At 48.3% G+C, this 21,208-nt stretch overlaps 1 protein-coding gene across 3 annotated transcripts in view; it reads right to left on the reverse strand.

Moving 5' to 3' along the window:
* LOC143268198 (insulin-like growth factor 2 mRNA-binding protein 2) overlaps positions 1-21,208 on the reverse strand; it is a 78,531-nt gene that overhangs the window by 9,532 nt on the left and 47,791 nt on the right. For all 3 annotated transcript variants that reach the window (XR_013043906.1, XM_076549344.1, XM_076549343.1), the window contains exons 4-11: positions 19,272-19,335; positions 17,039-17,311; positions 15,268-15,402; positions 13,028-13,150; positions 11,798-11,933; positions 9,371-9,499; positions 3,451-3,519; positions 1,813-1,929 (exon numbers count right to left, since the gene is read on the reverse strand). Coding sequence is in view for 2 of the 3 variants with exons in the window: in XM_076549344.1 (XP_076405459.1) it covers positions 1,813-1,929; positions 3,451-3,519; positions 9,371-9,499; positions 11,798-11,933; positions 13,028-13,150; positions 15,268-15,402; positions 17,039-17,311; positions 19,272-19,335 (1,046 nt within the window). In the remaining variant the exon portion in view is untranslated. The remainder of the gene's footprint in view (positions 1-1,812; positions 1,930-3,450; positions 3,520-9,370; positions 9,500-11,797; positions 11,934-13,027; positions 13,151-15,267; positions 15,403-17,038; positions 17,312-19,271; positions 19,336-21,208) is intronic.

Raw genomic sequence — 21,208 nt, forward strand, 5'->3', positions numbered from 1 at the left:
ATCAGTAAGGTTGCTACGGGAGGAGGAGGCCGTGGAGCAGAAACAGGACAATCTGGGCAAGTCTCGGCTGTCACACTCTGTAGCTTTGTGGCATGGGTAGATAGTCAGACCTCCTGGCTCCATTTCTCATAAGCGTTAGCAAATGGGGAAGTTATTGCTGTGGTCAGCAGTAGCAGGTGGTCAGGGTCCTAGAGGTCAATGGGATTTATATCTTAGAGCTAGGCTGCCCACTTAGGTTCCTTGCTCAGCTCCTATTCTGTGTCTCACTTCTTCCAGTAAAGTGGGGCTTGGATGAAGAAACCCCTCAAAGCTCTTTGGTCCAAATAGTCTCACTGTGGGTTTTCAGCATCTCAGACTACAGCACTGAGCACCAGCAAAGATCTCCTGGATGCAGCCAGCCTGTTCTCATCCCCACTTTCTCCACTGTCTAGGCCAGGATGCTACCTGTGTCAGGCCACTGGGCATAGAGGACCACATGTCCGCATCACAGCCGCCCGGTCTAGGCTTCACCCTGTGTGAGTGCTCGTCTCTGACTGCAAGCAGACAGATGCAGGCTGAGGGTGCAGCAAGGTGCAGTTCTTTGCCAATGGCACTGCAGTCCTCATTCTGAACAATTCAGAATGTTCTGGGTTTTCCTGTTTGTTTGTTTGTTTATTATTTTCTCTGTCATACTTGCTGCGGGAGAAACTCCAGCTCTTAGGGAGAAAGTGTAAGTATTCTTTCTCTCCAAGTCATGAGACTCGGTTTCATAATTCGGGGTTGTCTCATGGTAGCAAATTGTCTTCCACAGCAGTGGGAAGTGTTCCCGGCAGTGTTCAGCGTCTCAGCAGAGCTGACAGCCGGGCTTGAAGCAGGCGCAGGGCAAACAATCCTTGACAACCGAGAGAGGCAGAATCTGGGGCTAACTGCAGCCGCATCTGCACACACCGATTTTCAAGCAAAGAGGACGTCCCTAGCCTTCTGCTCAGTCCTGGCCTCCTAACAGGTGATGCCATCAGCTCTTGTCTGCCCATGATTTTATCAGCACCTTCCAGAAAGTTCTTCATTCAATTTGTTTTCTCATAGTCTGTAAGTCCTTGAAGCATAGACTAATGCTGTGGGATGGTCTGTATGTTAAAATGCTCTGATTGGTCAATAAATAAAACACTGATTGGCCAGTGGCTAGGCAGGAAGTATAGGCAGGACTAACAGAGAGGAGAAAAGAAAGAACAGGAAGGCAGAAGGAGACACTGCCAGCCTCCATGACAAAAAGCATGTGAAGATGCCGGTAAGCCATGAGCCACGTGGCAAGGTATCGGTTTATGGAAATGGATTAATTTAAGATATAAGAACAGTTAGCAAGAAGCCTGCCACGGCCATACAGTTTCTAAGCAATATAAGTCTCTGTGTTTACTTGGTTGGGTCTGAGCGGCTGTGGGACTGGCGGGTGACAAAGATTTGTCCTGACTGTGGGCAAGGCAGGAAAACTCTAGCTACAGACTAATGACGCACCGGTGTGCTGAGTGCTAGCACAAATGCTCCTTCCACTTGAGCGCATCCCCTCAGCTGGGGTGGCGGGTCTTCAGTCTTCTTTTATCCTCTGAGAAGAGGGGACAATGCCAATCCTCAGAGGACCCGGTTTGGTCAGTACTAGTATCTTTCTTCTAACGTAGTTGTTTGGTGGAACTGGAAAGGACTATGATGAAGAATGGGAGCAGACAGGAAGGGTCCTGGAAATACATTCTGCAGATTCTGTCTCTGGATGGTGTAAAAACTGTCTGGCACTGACCAGAGGAGACCAAGGGGACAGGCAGCTGGCAGCAATGATCTTACCTTGATAGAGGCACCAGCAAATCGAGCCAGCTGTTTGATGTGCACCCCCTTTTTCCCGATGATAGCACCCACAGCCTGGGTTGGGATGAAGAGATTCACAGTCTCCTGCTCTGGGTACTAGAAAAGAACATGTGCGTACTGTTATGCTCACTGGGCACTTCACAGCCCAGCCAAGTACCGTAAGAGTATGGGAAGGCCTCACTACCCAGGGAGATGGCCAACACGGCATGGTGTCTCTTTGTGTGACCTGGTGCTCTCTACATGAACCCAAGCGGGCTTGCATGAGCCTACACTCCCCTCTGGGTCTGTTTGCTGGGCACAAGCAGCCTGGGTTCTCTGACATGCACAGATTTGATATGTATGTTTCCTGTGCCTTCATCCGAGACCAGAATGGTTGTGGTGGCTCAGTGAATTAAAAAGTGCTTGTCACGCAAGCCTGATGGTCTGATCCCTGGAACCATGGTGGGAGGAGACATTTTCTGAAAGTTGGCCTGGCCAGCCAAACACACCTGCCCACAGACAGAGGGACAGCTGTCCAGTCCCTCCATAACTAGAAATACCATTTCACAAGGCGGCTCCCCCTGCTGTGCCCAGGCCCCATGGCGAGTACCCAGGGAGGTGGGCAAGCCACGTGTCCCTGGAAACCCCCGAGGAAAGAGCGGCTCTTAGGTCAGGCTGCCAATGGTTCTTGTGGGAGTGCTGTGTCTTCAGGGTCAGACTTTGATTAAAGAACACTGACAAGAAAAAAAGGTGTGGTGTGGTGTGTGCCTATGCACACATTCATGGGCACACACACACATTGGAGGCCCGAGGTCAATGCTGCCGTCTTCCTCACTCACTCTCTCCCTTAGCTTTGACACCAAGAATCCTATGGAACCTGGCCAGTGAGATCCAGGGGTCCTGTCACCACTTCCTCAGCACTAGGAGCACCACCGCACCTGGCTTTTATGTGGGTGCTGAGGATTTGAACCCAGGTCTGCATGTTTGTATGGCAAGTACTGTGCCAACTGCGCCACGTCCCTTGCCTGCTGGAAACTTTTCTTTAGCTTATTAATATTTGCTAACTGGTTTTCTTTGTGTTTTTAATAATTTTTAAAAGTGTGTGTGTGTGTGTGTGTGTGTGTATGTATGTATGTATGTATGTATGTATGTATGTATGTATGTATGTAAGTGCAAGTGCCTATGAAGGCTAGAGACACTGGATCCCCTGGAGTTACACGTGACCGTGAATCACCTGATGTGGGTGCTGGCATCTCCAGTCCTCTGAAGAGCAGTGTGCACCCTTAATGACTGAGCCACAGCTCTAAGTCTTTGGTTCTTTAAGGAAGGATTTTACCCTGTGTGTAGCTTAGGCTGGCAGGAAACTCACTACACAGCCCAGGCTGACCACAAACTTGATCCTCCCACCTCCCACTCCCAGGGTCACCTAAGAGGCCACACAGTCGAGGAGGCTCCCCAACACTGAGTGTGAAGCAGGGTGGCTCTGTGCTTACACTCTGAGCTGTATCCTTCTGGGACAGCCTAGAGCCACAGTGATCAGTCACACTGTAACCAGTCACTGGCCTGTTCACCGGGGCCATGTGGGGCAGCTGTGGAGCAGGAAGAATGGTGGCCGGGGCAGGTTTGAGGGGCACTTACGGAGTGATGATGCGGGAATGGGCCGAAATGGTGATGAGGGTACAGGCTGGAGAAGTATCCGGAGTGGGTCTGCATATTAATGAGACGTTCAGTGAGTCAGGTGTCCGTTTCCAGGCAGCACATGTGCTCTGTAACCAGCACCACCGTCCCATCCACAAACTTGTGCCTTTGTGTCCCTAATACCTGAACCCTTGACAAGGTGTCACCTGGCTGCATCAGGCCCCGGGCCGCAGCTTCTAAGATGAGCCTTGCTCTCTAGGCATTCAGCCCACTCCCACTGCTCAGACCCGCCTTTCAGTGAGGACAGGCCTCGTGGCTCCTGTTCCATGGGGGAATGACAAGTTGTGCATTACAAGCACAGAGAATCCTGGGGTCAGAAGCCAAGAATTATTCAGAACAAGCAAATGTGATCTTGGGAGGACGGAGCAGTTAGCTGCATCAGAGATTCCCAGAGGAACAGAAGCTCAGTGTGGAGAAACTGAGGGCGTCAGTAAGAGAGAGGGAGCAGACAAAGACATCGTGTGCAGATGTGGAGAGGAGAATCAGGAGGGCAGATGTGGACTCACGACGCAGAGCTAGCTATGAAGAAATCACAGTTGAAGCAGTAGCAACTTATAATTGAATACCTGCAGTATAGCAGGGACTATGATATGCTACATCTATTTATAAATTCTTAACCCGCATAGTGATAACATATCCGAGTTCATAGTCTTCTGGGTAGGACACTTACTGAAGTGAGCAAAGCTGTGTTAATTATGTTTTACATAAGGTCATGTAAACAGTGCTATCACTGTTACCACCAGCAAGACGGTGGCAGGTGCGGAGCACCAAGGCACACAGCCCTGCCCGACAGAGAGCGATGTGGATGAAGCTTGGAGCCCGAGGACAGCTGAGGGCCGCGAACACATTTCAGGGTGATGTGTGTGTCTCCCACCGTCTGCATCTCCAGCTAGACTCAGCTCCAGATTAGGATCCACTTGTGATTTCTTACCAACAAAACCAACTGTTCTTTTGAGCTCGGAAAGAAAAGATGAGTGCTTCCCAGGTTCTAGGGAGGGCCACAGCTGTGGGCAGCATCAGGGCTCTTGCTCCGGTTGAACTGAAGAGACTGCAGTGATGTCTCTGCCCACAAGAGGGCACCACCAGACTGGGATCCCAGGAAAGCCTCACATTTTGAAGGTGGGCCAAGAGAGAGCTGCATCTTTTTGAAAACTCTCTGGGAAGCACAGGGACTCCAGCCCTTTCTCGGTGCAAGTTCCTGTTCTGGGGTGCGGCTAGTAGGCACAGGGGAGACGATTCCTGTAGCTTTTTCCGCTCAAGGCTCTAACCAAGGGAGATAGGGCCTCTGCCTGCCTCTGGCCAGAAGCATTATTCCTTCAGTTCTCATAGCAAAAGTGATTCCTGTAAATTGTGATTCTAACACCCATGCAAGGCCAAGAACAGATCTAGAGCACAGCTTGTATTCCGAGTCCTCAGGGTCCTAACATGAACACAGCCCAAATCAGAACCATCCTGGGACAACGAAGAGATTTTTAAAATAAGCTATAAAAGGGTGATGAGGACAGACTCCTTTTATCCCTAAGTCAGAGCCACAGGATTGCTAGAAGGACAGAATTCTTTCTCAGCAACCAGGAAGTCATTTCTAGCTGAGACTCGGACCTAATCGAGTCTGAATCTCTAGCTCTTTTACAAAGTGGACCATTTTTTCAAAGCTTTCTGAGTTCACCCACAGACTCAAATGCCTAGATCTGATTGTATTTGACCATCCACTCACTCACTCCCAAGCTTTTGAGCACCCATGTGGGAGACCTTATTTTAGGAGACAGGGACACAAGGGATTTATGGTCTATGTGAGAGACAAATGCAGAAAAGAACTTCAGAGAAGTCTTCAGACATTGACCACAAAGACGGAATGAACGAGCAGCCCCTCCAGCTGGGCCTGGAGACTCCAAGCCCAAGATCACACATGGCCCTCGGCAAGAAGTATGTGGAGCAGCGGGGTTCCTAGGTCAGGCCAGGATAGGTTGGCCTCTTTGAAATTTAGACAGAAGGCTAGCATGGCAAATACAAAGGCATTTGGAAGGGCATAAGGAGAAGGCAGGGGGTTGAGATCATGCCTTGTAGGCCTGGTCCAGATGTGGACTGACCTCAAGAACATCTGTGAGCCAAAGAGTGTGGACTGTTTCAAGTACGAATGAGTATTTATCTACAATGAAGTCGGTGTCTGTGTCCTTTCTCTTCCCATCTCCCCTTGCTAAGGTGGCGGTGACGGTATCCAATAGAAAGTGATAAATTGTTTCCTCTGGTGATATATATATATATATATTGGTTTCTTGAGACAGGGTTTCTCTGTGTAACTGCGCTATTTCTGGATCTCACTCTGTAGACCAGGCTGGCCTCAAACTCACAGAGATCCGCCTGGCTCTGCCTCCTGAGTGCTGGGATTAAAGGTGTGTGCCACCACTGCCGGGCATATTCTTTTTTTTTTTTTTTAAATGGTTTTATCAAGACAGGATTTCTCTTTGTAGCCCTGGCTGACCTGAAACTCACTCTGTAGACCAGGCTGGCCTCGAACTCACAGAAATTCATCTGCCTCTGCCTCCCAAGTGTGGGAATTAAAGGCGTGTGCCACCACTGTGTGGCTCGCTCTAATTTTCTTAATAAGAGTTGCAGACTTTCACTTTCCCATTTTCTGCTGGCTTATGTATTTGTTGGTGACAGTTCCCTGTATTCCGGGCTAGCCTCAAACTCCCTGTGTAGCCGAGGATGAACCTCTGCTTTGCTGCCTCACCCCTCTGTGCTCTGGTGACACGTGACTCCACACACCTGGCTCCTGCGGTGCCCAGCACCCAGCCCTGGGCCTCACACCTGGCTCCTGCGGGCACCAGGCCCTGGGCTTCTTTGCCTTTCACAAGTACTTACCAATTGAGCGCCGGCCCAGTCTCCTGCTAGGGACTTTTGTTAAATCTACAGGTGATAAGGGTTTCCTGCTCATTGTGGCTGTCTCCTGCATTCTCTGGGATCTTGCTTTCTTTCAGAACTTGATCACTGTGTCTGTTGACTGGCCTCGCTGCCCTCCCCCCCCCTCAATTTTATTTTATGTGCATTAGTGTAAGGGTGTCAGATCCCCTGGAACTGGAGTTACAGACGGTTGTGAGCTGCCGTGAGGGTGCTGGGGATTGAACCTAGGTCCTTTGGAAGAGCAGCCAGTGCTCTTAACCACTGAGCCACCTTTCCTACCCCACCCCACCCCACCCCCAACACTGATTCTTTATACATGCCCAATGAGATTTCATTGTACTTTCATGTATTTAAGTTAACTCGAGAGGATATATTAATGAGACCATGGGGAGGTTTGTTGATAATGTTCTCCCGAGGCTCTACCTGACCTCACTGAAGAGTGGTTAAGAGCTCAGGCCGCACCAGTCCCGTTGGCAGGGGCGTGGGTGAGCCAGCCCCGGAGTTGTGAGCATGGGAGAGCCGCCCCCCTTGCCATCTGCCACGAGGCATCATGGGCGGGAGAGAGATTTATATATATATACACATACACTATTGGGAATCAAGAAGCAAATGACCACAAGGTCAGATATTAAAAAATGGAAACAATCTGTTATGCACAGCCTCATGGTGTTGTTGTTTCTAAAATAGAGACAAAATGGATTCTCCCCTCACGCTGGAGAGCAAACCCAGGGCCCTGCATGTGACAGGCAAGCATCCCTCCACCGACTCTCAACCCAACAACTGAAATGGACACTTCATAGAAATTACAAACTAACCAAAAAGGCCAAAAACTTTGAAAAGAAATGGAAAAAAAGTCATCTTTTTCTAAACAAAAGTTGCCAGATCAAGATGTTTCATGAGTAGAATTTATCCTATCTAAAAGCAACAACAACAACAAAACTCAGTATATTTTCTTTCATTTTGTCAAATAGTAAAAGCCGCCAGCTTTCCAGTCCATTCTTTGTGGGAAAAAAACCACAAAAACACAAGCCAGCTTTCTGCTGAAACCGCCAGACAGTATAAAAGTGTAGTGACTCCCGTGTAGACACAGTTGAACGGAATGGGATGAGGTGCAGGAATGCGATGAGGAAGGCTGGGAGACAGCTGGAACTGGGCAAGGTGGTGCATTCACCCTTGCGGGGGCGGGGGTGGGGTGGGACAGGAGATCAGTGGCTCGAAGCCACAGTTAGTGAGACCAGCTTGGGCTACCTGAGACCCTGTCTCAAAGAATCACAAGCAAAACAAAGGCAGAGCTGGATTTCCAGTTGACTGATAAAACAGCAGATAACTCAATAAATTACTTTGGGAAACTGGCTATTCACTTGGAAAAATAATAAAGTTAGATCAAGATAAATCCCCTGTAAAATACAGTTATGAACAACCCCCAGCAAAACCAGCAACTAAAAATTAGTGTAAGGAAAAATTTTTACAGTCTTGAATGAAGAGGCTTTTTCCTTAGCATGGCATTAAAGGCCACCACCACCCCCAAAAAAACCACATATTCAGCTTTTATTTATTTATCTGTTTCATTTTCTTGAGACAGGGTCTACCTACGTAGCCCAGACTGCCTGAAACCTCTGGAATCCTACCCCCTCAGGCTCTCAGGTGCTATGATTAGAGGCAGGATCCACCATTCAAGAATTAAGAAAACATTATCTTTATGCTTAAAAATCCAGCACCAATTTGGTCTAAGAGAATGCTGTGACGGTTAAATTGCATACATCATTTCCTACTGTAATTCCAGTTATCAGGGGCTTTAGCTTTCAGACAGACTCTACAAGGCCCCTTATTCAGCCCGTCCCAGGAAGTGAGCGGTCTTCGGTGGCTTCTAACGGCACTTATTCGGAGATTACGTCTCACAGCAAAGGTAAAGGATGTGAACTCCCCATCCGCCGCCCCGTGTGCGTCTGCCACGACCCCTCCATTACACAGCCCAGTGGTGGCTCCTTCCTTTCCTTTAAGGGAAATTGGACAGAACCGAAGAGATGGTATGCGGTGACTCCCAACACCTCAGAAAAGCTTCTGCCGGATGGAAGGTGCTGGGCCTGGTGCCAGCTCGTGCCGGTTTTGAGTGAACACAAGGGGCCACGCCCACTACACCAGGGAGCAGAACAGAACTGGCTCACCCACCTGATTCTTCCCCACTGAGACAGTTTATACACAAAACAAGCCATGTGTTTAGAGAAGAAAAAGCGGGGGAGGGCAGCTGTCCCGTGTCTGGTGTCCGGTGTCTTCAGGCCCCACTTGGTCATGTACTAATCCTGAATGATGATTGTGAATGAGGGCAACAAGCGGGAAACATACCACTCACGTTTCTTCTGCCGAGAGTTATGAGTCAAACCACACTGACTGATAACCAACTAAATATCAGGCAGTGTGCTGTTTAGACTCAGACGCTGGGGCCTTTTCCTTTTAAAACTTCCTTTCAATAAAGTATGTCTGAATTATGGACAAAGGTGGGAATGTGTATCTACTCAAGAATAATCCAAGTGTCATCTGTATTAAACAAGGAACACTCATGAATGTTGTCTGAAACAGCCACGGGGTTTCTCTGTGTAGTTCTGGCTGTCCCGGAACTTGCTCTGTAGACCAGGCTGGCCTCGAACTGCCTCTGCCTGCTGAGGGCTGGGATTAAAGGTGTGCACCACCACTGCCAGACCAACAACTTTTATTTGTATAAAACGGGCCTCGAGTGAATGAATCGGGGAGCGAGCGGCTCTTTTTCTCTGTGGCAGGACACTTACCATGTTTGAGAGCACTCGTTCAGAGCTTGGATCGGTGTCAATCTCCCACTGGAAAAGCTTTCACTCGAATAATAATCACCCACGGAGACAGAATGCAAATAACCGCTTTTGCCCTTACTCAACATGGCCGAGTAGCTGTGCTGCCTGGAGGAGCCCAGCCTGAGGGAGCTACTTACAGCGAAGGGGTGGTAGGGGGCACTGGGGGGGACCCCACGGGGCCCTGGTGGTGGAGGAAGCACGGACAGTCCTGTTGAAAAGATGCCAAGTGCACTGAGGTTCAACCCTGGGATTAGATTGGCTTGTTGCTGGGGACAGAAACGAAGAAAAAAGATGAGGGAGAGAAGCCCAGAGAGGCCAGGCCGGCCGTGGCCACTCCCCACCTCCTGTCTGCACAGCACCAGTGTTTCCCTGACTGTTCCGCCCCGGTACCTGGACTTCCTCACCTTGTACTGGGCGTGGACAACAAACCTCACCCTCTCAACCTAACTCTGACATTCCCTCAAAGCTTCCCCGTCCCCCTTGGGTGTAGCTACGCATCTGACTGTGGTCAGCCACGCCTTCACCAGCTGCTTTCCTGCTGAGCCCCGGCCGCTACCCCACCATTACTGCTCCCTCCACACCCTGCGCCCTTTCACCTCTGGACTCCGGTGCCCTATCATTGGTCCTTCCTGCTCCCCTGTCCAGGTGTCTACCCGACCCCCTCCCAGTTGACATGGCCTTTTCTAGGCTCTCCTAACGCTCCTATTCCCTCCAAGATACAGGACAGAATCACGGGCTCAGTGGCTCGCTTCTGCCTCACTTCCCGGGGTCAGTGGCCATGTTACTTAGAGCTGTATTCAATATCTGACACACGGTACTCCATATTAACATTTGCTGAATGAGAACAAACATCAGTCTTTTCTAACCACCCAAGGACGGGTCAGAACCTTCAAGATCTCCTTATTTCACATTTCTACCTAGCATCCTCACCAGGGCTGGAGGCAGAGAAATGTAGTCCCTATGCTGGCCTGTGCCCAGCCTGCCCCAATCCTTCTCTGTGGGTAAAGTCACTCTAGAAAAACGTCCCTTTTTGTGAAAATGGAGAACAGCAAGCCTGGATCCTTCACCATCGCCTCACGCTGTATGTTAAGAGCTGGTGATTGTGTGATTTCTCTCACAGAGCATGGACTTGGCACAGGTGTCTAAGGGACATGCACTGAAATGGTGATGTGTAGGGCACCTACACCCCTTCTGAGCACATCCAGGTGTTCACGGAAAGAGATGTTTAGCAAAGACAGAGTCCCCAGGAGAATGAAATGGCCAGATGAAAATGCCACCACGCTGCTCACTCAGGATGCTCTGCCTCTGCCCATCCTGGCCCACAATTACTGTGTGGTAGGCAGTCATGGGGGGGGGTGGCAGAGGTGGGGGATGGGACGCTGACCCGGGGAAGAACCTGTGCAGTGTTGCTGAGGGAGGCGGGGTGGCAACACAGATCGCCACCGGGTCAGTGTTTACTCCTCTGTGAGATGTGAGTGCCGGGGATGGGAAGAAGAGGAAGGGTCCAATGGAGCCCAGAGGTCAGTGACTGTTGATAACTGTGGGGGCTGAACTGTGGCCCATGACGGCTGATCAGAGGACCCTTTCCAGTCTCAGAAGATGATAGTGAAAAATGAAAGATTTCACTCTTCTGAGATGAGCCTGGACTTTGCTGACGGGAAAATAATTTTAAACAATTAATAAGGCGAGAATTAAGGAACAGGAAGAATGTGCTAGAGAGCGCTCAAGTGGGTGACAGCATTTACTAGGCCAACTACAAGCGCCAACCAGCAAGCAAGAGATGCCAGTCCGGAGCTAGCCCCTCCCTTCCTCCCACCGGCCACTCTGAAATGCCTGCTTCAGATAGACTTTCCCCTCAAACAGCCCAGACTAGACATGGTCTCTCTACCCTATGACGCCATCTGTTTTAACCCTGAATAATTAACTCCAGGCCTTACCTATGCTACACACATATTACCACAGAGGTAAACCTCCAGCCCAGTCTTTTAAATATATAAAGGAGACAGGGTTTCACTATGCACCCCCAGCTGGCTTGGAACCCATTATGTAGACCACGCTGGCCTTGAACTCACAGACATCTACCTGCCTCTGTCTCTCCAGTTCTGAGATTAAAGGTGTGTGTCACCAGGCCTGGCTAAAGCATATACTTGGGATTTTAAAGAAAGAGAGGACACAACAATATTACACAAAGTTTAGAAAACAGGGGAACCCACTTTCCTGGACCCGTAATTTTTATTCTCGTATCACAGCATCCAGCCCTGTTGACCCACATTAGTGTGTGTGTGTGTGTGTGTGTGTGTGTGTAGCCCAGCTTTGAAACCTTCCTGTTCCAATATATGTGATCCTGAGCATCCCCCCACTTTGCGGTCTGGAAGGTATGATTTTACTGGCTCATGCTCATCTGTGTTTACCAGATTAAAGACATCTTTAATCCTAGGAAGTCGGACGCTCTTCCCATCTGCCCTAAGGCACTTCCTCCTCAGCTGAAGGACAGCTATCCTTACAGAGCTCGGGTCCTGCCTTAGCTGTCGGAAAGCCAAGCGAAGAAAGGGCTGGGCACTTACATTAACGGCCAGCATATCGTTTTCGAAGGCCTCTCGCAGCTTCTTCATGATCTCTATCTCAGCATTGGCGCATGCATCAATGGCGCCCTTCACCGTGATGGTTCTCTCAGGGTTATAGATGCTCAAATCCTGCAAGCTGGCCAATGAGGAAAAGACAGGAAGAATAAAATTCCAGACCACAAACACATTCTGGTAAAGACTTGATTTTTTTTCCTAACACTGTAGCATAGAATCCTGCTATCTAGTCGCAAGTCTTACTAGTGACTAGTACTATGAACCTTGGCTTCACGAATGCTAGGAAATGTTGTAGAATAATCTTTTTGTACACTGTGAAGATATGTTATTCTGATTTGTTTACTAAAAAGCTGAATGGCCAATAGTTAGGCAATATTTTCAGGCACATAGGATGCTGGGAAGAAGAGAGGAGTCACCAGCCAGATGGAGAGGAAGTAGAAAAAGTAAAAAAACATAGATTAAAAGATATGGGTTAAGACTGGAGAGATGGCTCAGAAGTTAAGAGCACTGGCTGTTCTTCCAGAGGTCCTGAGTTCAATTCCCAGCAACCACATGGTGGCTCACAGCCATCTGTAATGAGATGTGGTGCCCTCTTCTGGCCTGAGGCACACATGCAGACAGAACACTGTATACTTAATAAATAAATAAATAAATAAATGTGTTTTTTTTTTTTTTAAAAAAAAAGATATGGGTTAATTTCAGTTATAAAAACTAGTTAGAAACAAGCCTAAGCTATCGGTCAAGCTTTCATAATTAAAAGTTTCTGTGAGGTTATTTGGGAGCTGGCTGGTGTGACAGAAAATTTTGACTACAAGGAAAGCCTTCTACCTCTGAGCTATGTCCCTAGCCCCAAATCTTAATTGTATTTTGAGAAAGGTCTCACTAAAGCTCTCCTTGAGTTCACTGTGTGGCCAAGGCCAGCCTTGGACTTTTGCTTCAGCTGCCTCTTCTCCCAAGAGCCTGGATTACAAGCTTGTGCCGCAGAACTGACCGGATTTTTTTTTTATCTTAACAATTTCATGGTGCTGGGGATGGAGCCCAGGGCCCCCCTCTTGCTGGTCAGTGCTCTGGTGGGCTATAGAGCCAACCCTATGGACCTGCTTCCTGCTGCTCAGAGTATGGCACGGCTGAGCATTTCCCCTCTGGAGAAAAGTAGAGGCTAGGAAGGCTCAATCAGTCGCTCCTGAACATAAGTAGTCTGAAGGGGGAGCTTACGATGAGATGGTGATCTTGGTCCCTGTGTCATGTTCAATTTTCTTCAAATTTCTGCCTTCTTTGCCAATCAGTCTTCCAACCAAGCCATTGTGGGCCAAGATTTTCAGAGGCACCTCCTCAGCTCTAAAAAAGAGAAAGTAGATTCACCACTTAGAACAGACGCTGCGTTGTCTCCAGGTGTCGTTATCTTCACTTCTTACAAATGGAAACCCATTTTTTAAGGTTCTTTCCCAACCTCAGCTAATAAATCCTGACTGAAATGAGCCACACGGTGGTAACTCTACTTCCAGTTTCTACTCACTAGTAGCCAGGTGACAGTGAGTGCGTCCAGAGGCAGGCCAGTGGGAACTACACTAAAAAATAGAGTCCCATAGAATCCAGCAATCCCACTTCTGGGTATTTATCAAAAAGAAATCAAAACCATGACTATTTGCAAACCGACATTCACAGCAATATCACCAAGAAGCAGTCAAGGCACAGCAGTGTAATCCAGATTAGGGGGTGGACATTTTATGTGCTACAGTGTGGAGGAACTTGAGGGCTGAGATAAACCAGTCACAGGAAGACAGATCCATGTGACCCACTCATAGCAAGTATTAAAGGCAGCGGTTCTCAACCTTCCTAATGCTGCGGACCTTTAATGCAGTTCCTCATGTTGTGGTGACCCCCAACCACCATTATATTCTTTTCTTTTCTTTTTCTTTCTTTCTTTCTTTTTCTTTTTTTTTTTGGGGGGGGGGCTTTTCCAGACAGGGTTTCTCTGTGTAGTTGTATGAGTGTTTTGCCTGCATTACAGAAGAGAGCATCAGACCTCATTACAGATGGTTGTGAGCTGCCATGTGGTTGCTGGGAATTGAACTCATGACCTCTGGAAGAGCAGTCAGTGCTCTTAACCGCTGAGCCATCTCTCTAGCCCCCCATAAAATTATTTTTGTTGCTACTCTATAACTAATTTTGCTACTGTCATGAATATCTGGTTAGAGAGGACACCTGACATGTGACTGTGAAACGGGTGTTTGACCCCAGGAGGCTGTGACCGACAGGTTGAGAACCATTGGTCTAAGTAACCCAATTGGTGAGAACAGTGAGATGAGACTAGGAAGTCAGAAGCTGTTTAATGGGCAGAGGGAGGTTCAGGTTTGTAACCTGAGAAAATTCTGGACATGTATTTTATAACAGTGTGAATGAATACATTGTTATGTGTATTTTACCACAATTCTTCCAAACATTTAAAAAGGCACACAACGTGACAGCCTTCCTTTCAAGTATGGGATATCTTCCTGTGGTGATACAAGGCCTGCGATACTGTAAGGAAAGCAAAGCAAACATCCCAGATCTTTGAGCCCAAGGTTCCAGCGACCTTGGAGCTTTTCTAACTTAGGGCTCTGTGTTATTTGACAATACAGTTTCTCACTATTTATGCCACTTGTATTTTCTACTAATTGAGAACGGAAGCATCTGAGAGGCACATACATCATTGCAAGGCACCCAAATCAGCAATATGGTTAGGGGCTGTCCCAGGATGCACCCCTCAGAGGGCAGAGGAGCCTGTCTGCCTTGTTCCCTGCCCATCCCCAGTGCATACAGCCACATCCAGCACACGTGGCAAATTAAAGGAAGCTTAGTGTCTTATCGTGTATCATGTGCCTTGTCCTCGCCCCCTCTGGTCCTGTCCTCCCGGGACTCTCGAGTCACTCCCTGCGTCCCCGAGTCTTGGATGAGTCTCGTGTGCAGCCACCAGGCTGATTTCTCACCGCCGTGTTTACTCCTGCTCATAGTCCTGCTCATAGTCCTGCTCATAGCTGTAGCTTCTACACGAAGCTCAGTGCTCGGCCCAGGGCAGCTGCTCAGAAAAACTCAGACATTCAAACTCTATCGTGGTTCTATCCGACATCTTAAAATCCCCATCCACACAACCATCTGGCAGCCATTTTATAAGTGGGGTACAACTAATCAAAAGAACCAAGGGGGGTGTTATTTGTAAAAGCCTCAATGGGAGGAGGAAGAGAGTCCATAAGTAGGCAGAAGAGTCAGGGACTGCCCCCACTCCCACTGTTAGGAATCCTACAAAAAACACCAAGGTACTTAGTCATAACACACACGCAGAGGACCTGGGCCAGACCCTACAGGCTCCCTGGCCTCTGTGAGCCCCATTCATCCTAGACAGGTGATTCTGTGTGCTGTGTTCTGGCGGAGCTTTTTAACATATTTCTTAATCTTACAGCACTGCACGAACTTACAGTTTGGTCTCATCAGCCTCTTTCTGCATAATTTCAAGAATCATGCGGCACGCTTCAGATGTCCCTTCTGGGGTGGCATGGATGGTGACAGGCTTCTCTGCAGCCCCAGAGTTCTCCTTTCTGTGGATGTCTACCCTATAGGGAAAGAATCAGGAGCCATAGCACAGCAATGCCCAACAGGGTCTTGGACGCAAGAAAGCACAGCCCCGGCCAACACAGTGAGGAGAGCGGAAATGCTATCAGCACACTTGCAGGTCAGGCTGCTCTCCGAGGGGCCGGTGTGCAAGGGGGCTTGGACCAAATGTAAGCCCCCCGCAGCTCCGGTCAGAAGGGGGCCGTTCTGGCAGGAGTGGTGCAGGACCAAGGTGCCCAGACAACCTGGTACTAAAGCCAGCTTGGCTAATGAAGTCTTTTGTGCAGCCTTCAAACGTCTAGAGAAGTGAAGAGCAACGTGAGAAGGGGGCAGCCCAACAGAGCAGTGCTGACCTCTGCCATATGTGAATCCGAATTCCAACACCAAACTCAACCAAGCTTTGTGTATCGGAGCGTGGGCAGAGGGACAGAGAGACAGAGGGACAAAGGTCTGCCTCTCTGCCTTCCTAAGGTTCTGGTTTCCTTTCTGTTGGCAGTCTGCCTTCCTCCAGGCTCTGTCCACTTTCAGAGTCTTGTAACTGATGGCAGCCCCTTCCACTTCACTGTTAGAAAGAACCCAGTCTTCAACCTCTTTCTCAAACTGGGACCCACACTTTGAGAACTAATGTCACTTCACTGAAACATAAGCCACCTTATACAATTTTTGCAATCAGAACAGAGACATAAAAATTACTTTATAATGCTGAGATAAAAGGCATGCGCCACCACACCCAGCTAGACTACAACTTCTTACTTCAGCATTTCCCTCCAGGGAATATGCACACTGGGTCTTACCCATCAGTGTCGGGGGGTGGGGGGATGGGGGGGTGGGGGGGGTTTCCTCTGCAGGTTACAGGACACTCACTCAAGGACTGGAGTAAGACACACCAGCTCAGGTAAGAGTATTTGCTAGCAATCTGGTGCTTTGCAACGTCAGTTCATTTGATCTGCCCAATTGTGTGCATTCTCACAACGATCCTGGTAAAACACAGTGGCTTCCTTTTTCACAGAAGCAACTGATACTCAAAGAAATGAACTAGTTCATAAAAACCTGCACACACGTCACTGTTTTCAAGTCCTACGTTTTCATTACAGTGTGCTGTGGTCTTAACGGTCATATAAAAATCAACAATTGTACAAATCATTTTGCCCACTGGCTGCTACCTCCAGTTCAGTCTTCTTACACAGAAAGCCAGACACAAAGCCAGATACTTTCTTGTTCAATGTAGCAGTGACCCACAGCTTCTACAGAAGACAACCTAGATGGTCTAAAGAATGGCTAACCCAAGTCTGACTCAGTAGAAGGTAAGAGCTCACACCAGAGCATCCTATGACCAGGGCTCCTCTCAGCCACTGTGGAACCAGATCTGCTCACAGAACGCCAGCAAACGGGACCATCCTTCCTGGAGGTCCTCAGTCTTCTCTTCACGGACTCAGCCTTTCAGGGAATGATGATTACGTCATCAGCATGACCACTCACCACAGCCCCCACCTGAGGTGAGTCTAGCCAGTCTATCGGGACAAGAACTGCTCCATATGGCAAAGCCTTCCACTATAGCAACAAGTGCTCCGAGCATGGCGGAGACAGGATGCAGGCGACCCCTCAGAAGGAAGCAAAGGAAGCCCTGGCGGCACGTACCGGGACTGGGTCTGTTTAGTGATGTTCTTGATGGTCAAGCCCTCCTTTCCGATGATGGCACCAACAAACTGGGTGGGGACCAGGATCCGCAGCGGGAAATCAATCTGTCTGGCCTGAGAAGAGCTCCCGGGGCTGTGGCCTTGTTCCCGGGAGGAGTGGTCCCCACGCTGGACTCGCTGAGGGGGCGGAGGAGAGCTCACCTCTTCATCGGGGATGTAGGAAATCTTGAAGGAGTAGTTCTCAAACTGATGCCCACTCAGCTTCTCAATGGCTCTGAAACACAGCGGGGTAGGGAGGCTTAGCGGAGAGTACAGGAAAGCCTGGGTGTCTGGAGGGGGGGCTGACTCACTTCGCTCACTAGCCACTTATGTGGTGCCTGTGCCAAGCACCAAGGATGCAGAGACAAATCCCGTCTCACCCCTGGAGTCTCAGGGGACAATCTTTCCGCATCTAGGTCTAGGTGACTAAGGCACAATTCTGCGGTTTGCATCCCCATCCCCATCCCCACCCCTGAGACTAAACTCCTCTCACCAAAAACTCTAAGTAGGGGTCCAAGAGAATTGCTTTCTAACTGTAACACGTCTTCATGATTATCTTAATCATATCACAAATTTAAATATATTCGAGAAATTCAGAAACCCATAAACACAAATGAGGGAAGCTATAGAATGGATAGTTTCCTTGTCCTTATTATGCAATATTTACTAAAATGTATTAAAAATGAATATTCTATTTCTGGTCCTTAAAACTCAGTTAACACGCTAAACATTTTCCATCATCAAATATTTTTATAGAATCCATTGCCCACTCCACTGGACACAACTGTAAACGAGGTCAGCCTTCTCCACTGGACACAACTGTAAACGAGGTCAGCCTTCTCCCCGTTCGCTGTAACCTTTGCTACTGAGCCTCCCTAAGCTTGGACATTAGGCCCAGTCTCTTGAAAAATCACGTTACCCTGGGTACCTCTGAAGTTACAGCTCTTCCTCAGGGGCAAACGCCTAGAGACCAGACTGCCCAGTGTCTGGCTGGTAACGTCTCAGTATTCACTATTCTCTAGCAGATAGGGTGTGTCTGCCCTCAGTCCTCAAGGTTACAGATTATCTACAAATAACCATTATAAACAACAAGATCTACCTCTGTGTTTTCAAAACTGTACATGAAGTGGGAGAATGCCTTTACATGTTTCCGCAGCCATCCTACTGGGTAACACTGAGGGTCTGCGAATTCATTCCAAAACAGAACCTTCTGAATTCAATGAAGGCAAGCGGGTAACGTGTAGATACCAGCCAAGTGGCACTGGGCTATGGCTAGGATGGGCAGAGGTGGCGTGGCCTGGCCAAGCTTCACAGCGGATGAGTCCGTACGTTTAGCAATGACCAATTATTTACCTTCCTGAGCCTGTCGGTAGGAAAAATGGGTACATTATGTCTCCACACGTGCTGAGAACTGCAACAGCAGTGAGGTAATTACCTTGGAATGGGTATAGCCTGGGCTACACACAGCCAGGAAGTACGACTACCTGTTATACTTCTAAGTTCACTGGCCTATGAGGCACTTCAAGGACCTCCTACCAACAGAAACTTCTTAGCTAGGCATGGCAGGACATGGCTATAATCCCCCCACCTCAAGCCCAAAAGATTTAAAAAAAAAAAATCTTGTTTTTTGTTATTGTTTAAAAAACTTTTAGAGTAAACTCTAATCATTATTGAAGCAACAGAGTAATGAACGGAATAAGAGTAGAGAGTCCCAGTCCGGCACATGGGTGGAATATTCCCAGACAATTAAGCCTGCTGTTGTCGCTGAGGTGAATCCTTTTTAAAATATCGTACACATTAAAAACTACTGTTTTCGTCTCCATTCAGTGAGTGTGGACAGACGGCTGTGCACACTCCTTGTGGAGAACGAGCATGCTCCAGGTAAAGAGGCCCCAGGAAGCTCGTCAAAGTGAGCCCATGGGTGCAGTATCATAACGCTGGTATCCTTCCCTTCCTGCTGATGCCAAGTTCAACACTGTTCAATACGGAGTCCCCTGGATGATCACCCAGCAGCCTGGGACGAGATCCCTGGGGTTGCAGAGACATGGATACCCTGGAGTTGTCCTGGCATGTCCAAGAGGATGTGGACTGGCTGGCACCTGTCTTCTCAGGAAGGGTTTCCAGGAGCAGGACTCAAAGGAAACCAGAGACAAGCCCGAACACCCCTGCAAGGAGGCAAACCCAGACCCACTTACATCTTTGCTTCCTCTCTGGTCGCATAGGTGACGTTGACAACAGCAGTTTCTGTATCTGTATTGACTGGGGAGAAATGAAAATCGCATCATCATTTAAAAAGAGCTATCCCCCTCCAGCCCGGGGAAGGCTAACTTCAGGGGGAAACCCTTAACCGGAGTCATGTGCACCTCTGTTTACTACCATTATAGAATCTGTAAATCAAACGTATACCACACTCTGTAATCAGTTGCACCTATAAAACGGTGCCCTGAATTTCCCTTATTTTTTTTAAAGATTTATTTATTTATTACGTATACAGTGTTCTGCCTGCATGTACACCTGCAGGCCAGAAGAGGGCACCAGATCTCATTGCGGATGGTTGTGAGCCACCATGTGGTTGCTGGGAATTGAATCAGGACCATCTGGCAGGACAACCAGTGCCCTTAACCACTGAGCCATCTCTCCAGCCGGAATTTTACTTACTTTATAAGTACTTCTGAGTAAGTGAACTATCTCTGTATAGTTATGTATTTTCACTTTCAATATGGGCACAAAAGCAAACAGGTCATGAGTTGCTTCACCATGGGGTGTTTGGGAACGTGTTGTCCCCAGGCCTGTCATGCTGAAGTGCTAAGTCACCTCGACTGCAGACACCGCTGGACTCTGTATTCTGAATTACATTTCATTGTTAATTTAAAACACAGAGACTGTTAAAAGTTTCCAATCTGCAGCCTGTAGACTCTGACTCCCAGAAATGGCTGGGCCTGAGCCTTCTAGTTACAATATCCACCATATATATATACATACAATAGTAAGGAAAGTCAACCATATATATCTGTGGCATGCAGAGTGTGTGTGTGTGTGTGTGTGTGTGTGTGTGTGTGTGTGTTTCCATCCATCCATCCATCCATCCATGATAACAACAGGAGACTGAGGCAGGACAGGAAGCCTGGGTTATACAGCAAGTCCCTATCTCTAAACAGACACAGACATGCAGACAGAGAGACAGACAGACACACACACACACACACACACACACACACACACACACACACACACACACAAATTCATTCAAAGGGCGTGATTGATGAAGCTTGCTTTAACCCAGAAAACCTAAATGAAAAGTATGTTTACACAAAAACCAAGAATGACTAAATTGGATCCTCTATTCAAAACAAGACGTTGTGGAATTTAAAGTCAACAGCAGTAAAAAAAAATTCTGGAAAGTCATGATAAAGCTCCCTTTCAAAGTAGCAATACTCCTTCTTAAACTTCAGGAGTTCTAGGACCATCCCCGTTGTAACATTATTAAAATGTAAAGAAATGTGACTCTGAGATTCTCAAAGGAATCTGGCATCCCCCAAACATTAAAGAGTCTAGGATAAAAACATATTTTGCCCAGTAATTTCAAAGCAGCATCAGACTTGGTGGAGGGATGCTGGGGGACAGGTAGGAAGGAGGTGCACAGTCAGCAGTAGCTATCAGCACAATGATTGACACATCATCAGCACCGATCCCGGCCCTGGCCTCTGCCCTGGTGCACTCAGGCTGCTCCTAATGGTTCTTACTCACAGATGCCCACAGAGCAAGCGGGGGGTGTATCACCGTCCTCACTCACTGTCAGTGCTAAGTCAGAGGCTTCCAGTCTGCGGCTTTCTAGACCGACAGAGAAGGCTGCAGATGCAGACTCCCAGAAAAGACATCCTCTAGGAATCCCGGATCCTGAGATTTTGCTCTTGCTTTTCACTAATAGTCTCTGCCCTTCAAAGATATGTCTTCTGAAAGTCACGTGGTCCTTAATTCTAGAGGAAGCTGAGCTCCATTTAAATAATTTACTTCATTGCTCATGAAAGCCATGTTCCTAAGACTTGACTGACAGGCTCTACTGGATCAAAATCACCCAAGAAACACGACAAATGAGCAGCTCGGTGGCTTGCTCTGTGCCTCAAGGTGCTGG

Source organism: Peromyscus maniculatus, chromosome 12 (assembly GCF_049852395.1).
Source record: "Peromyscus maniculatus bairdii isolate BWxNUB_F1_BW_parent chromosome 12, HU_Pman_BW_mat_3.1, whole genome shotgun sequence".
NCBI lineage: Eukaryota > Metazoa > Chordata > Mammalia > Rodentia > Cricetidae > Peromyscus > Peromyscus maniculatus.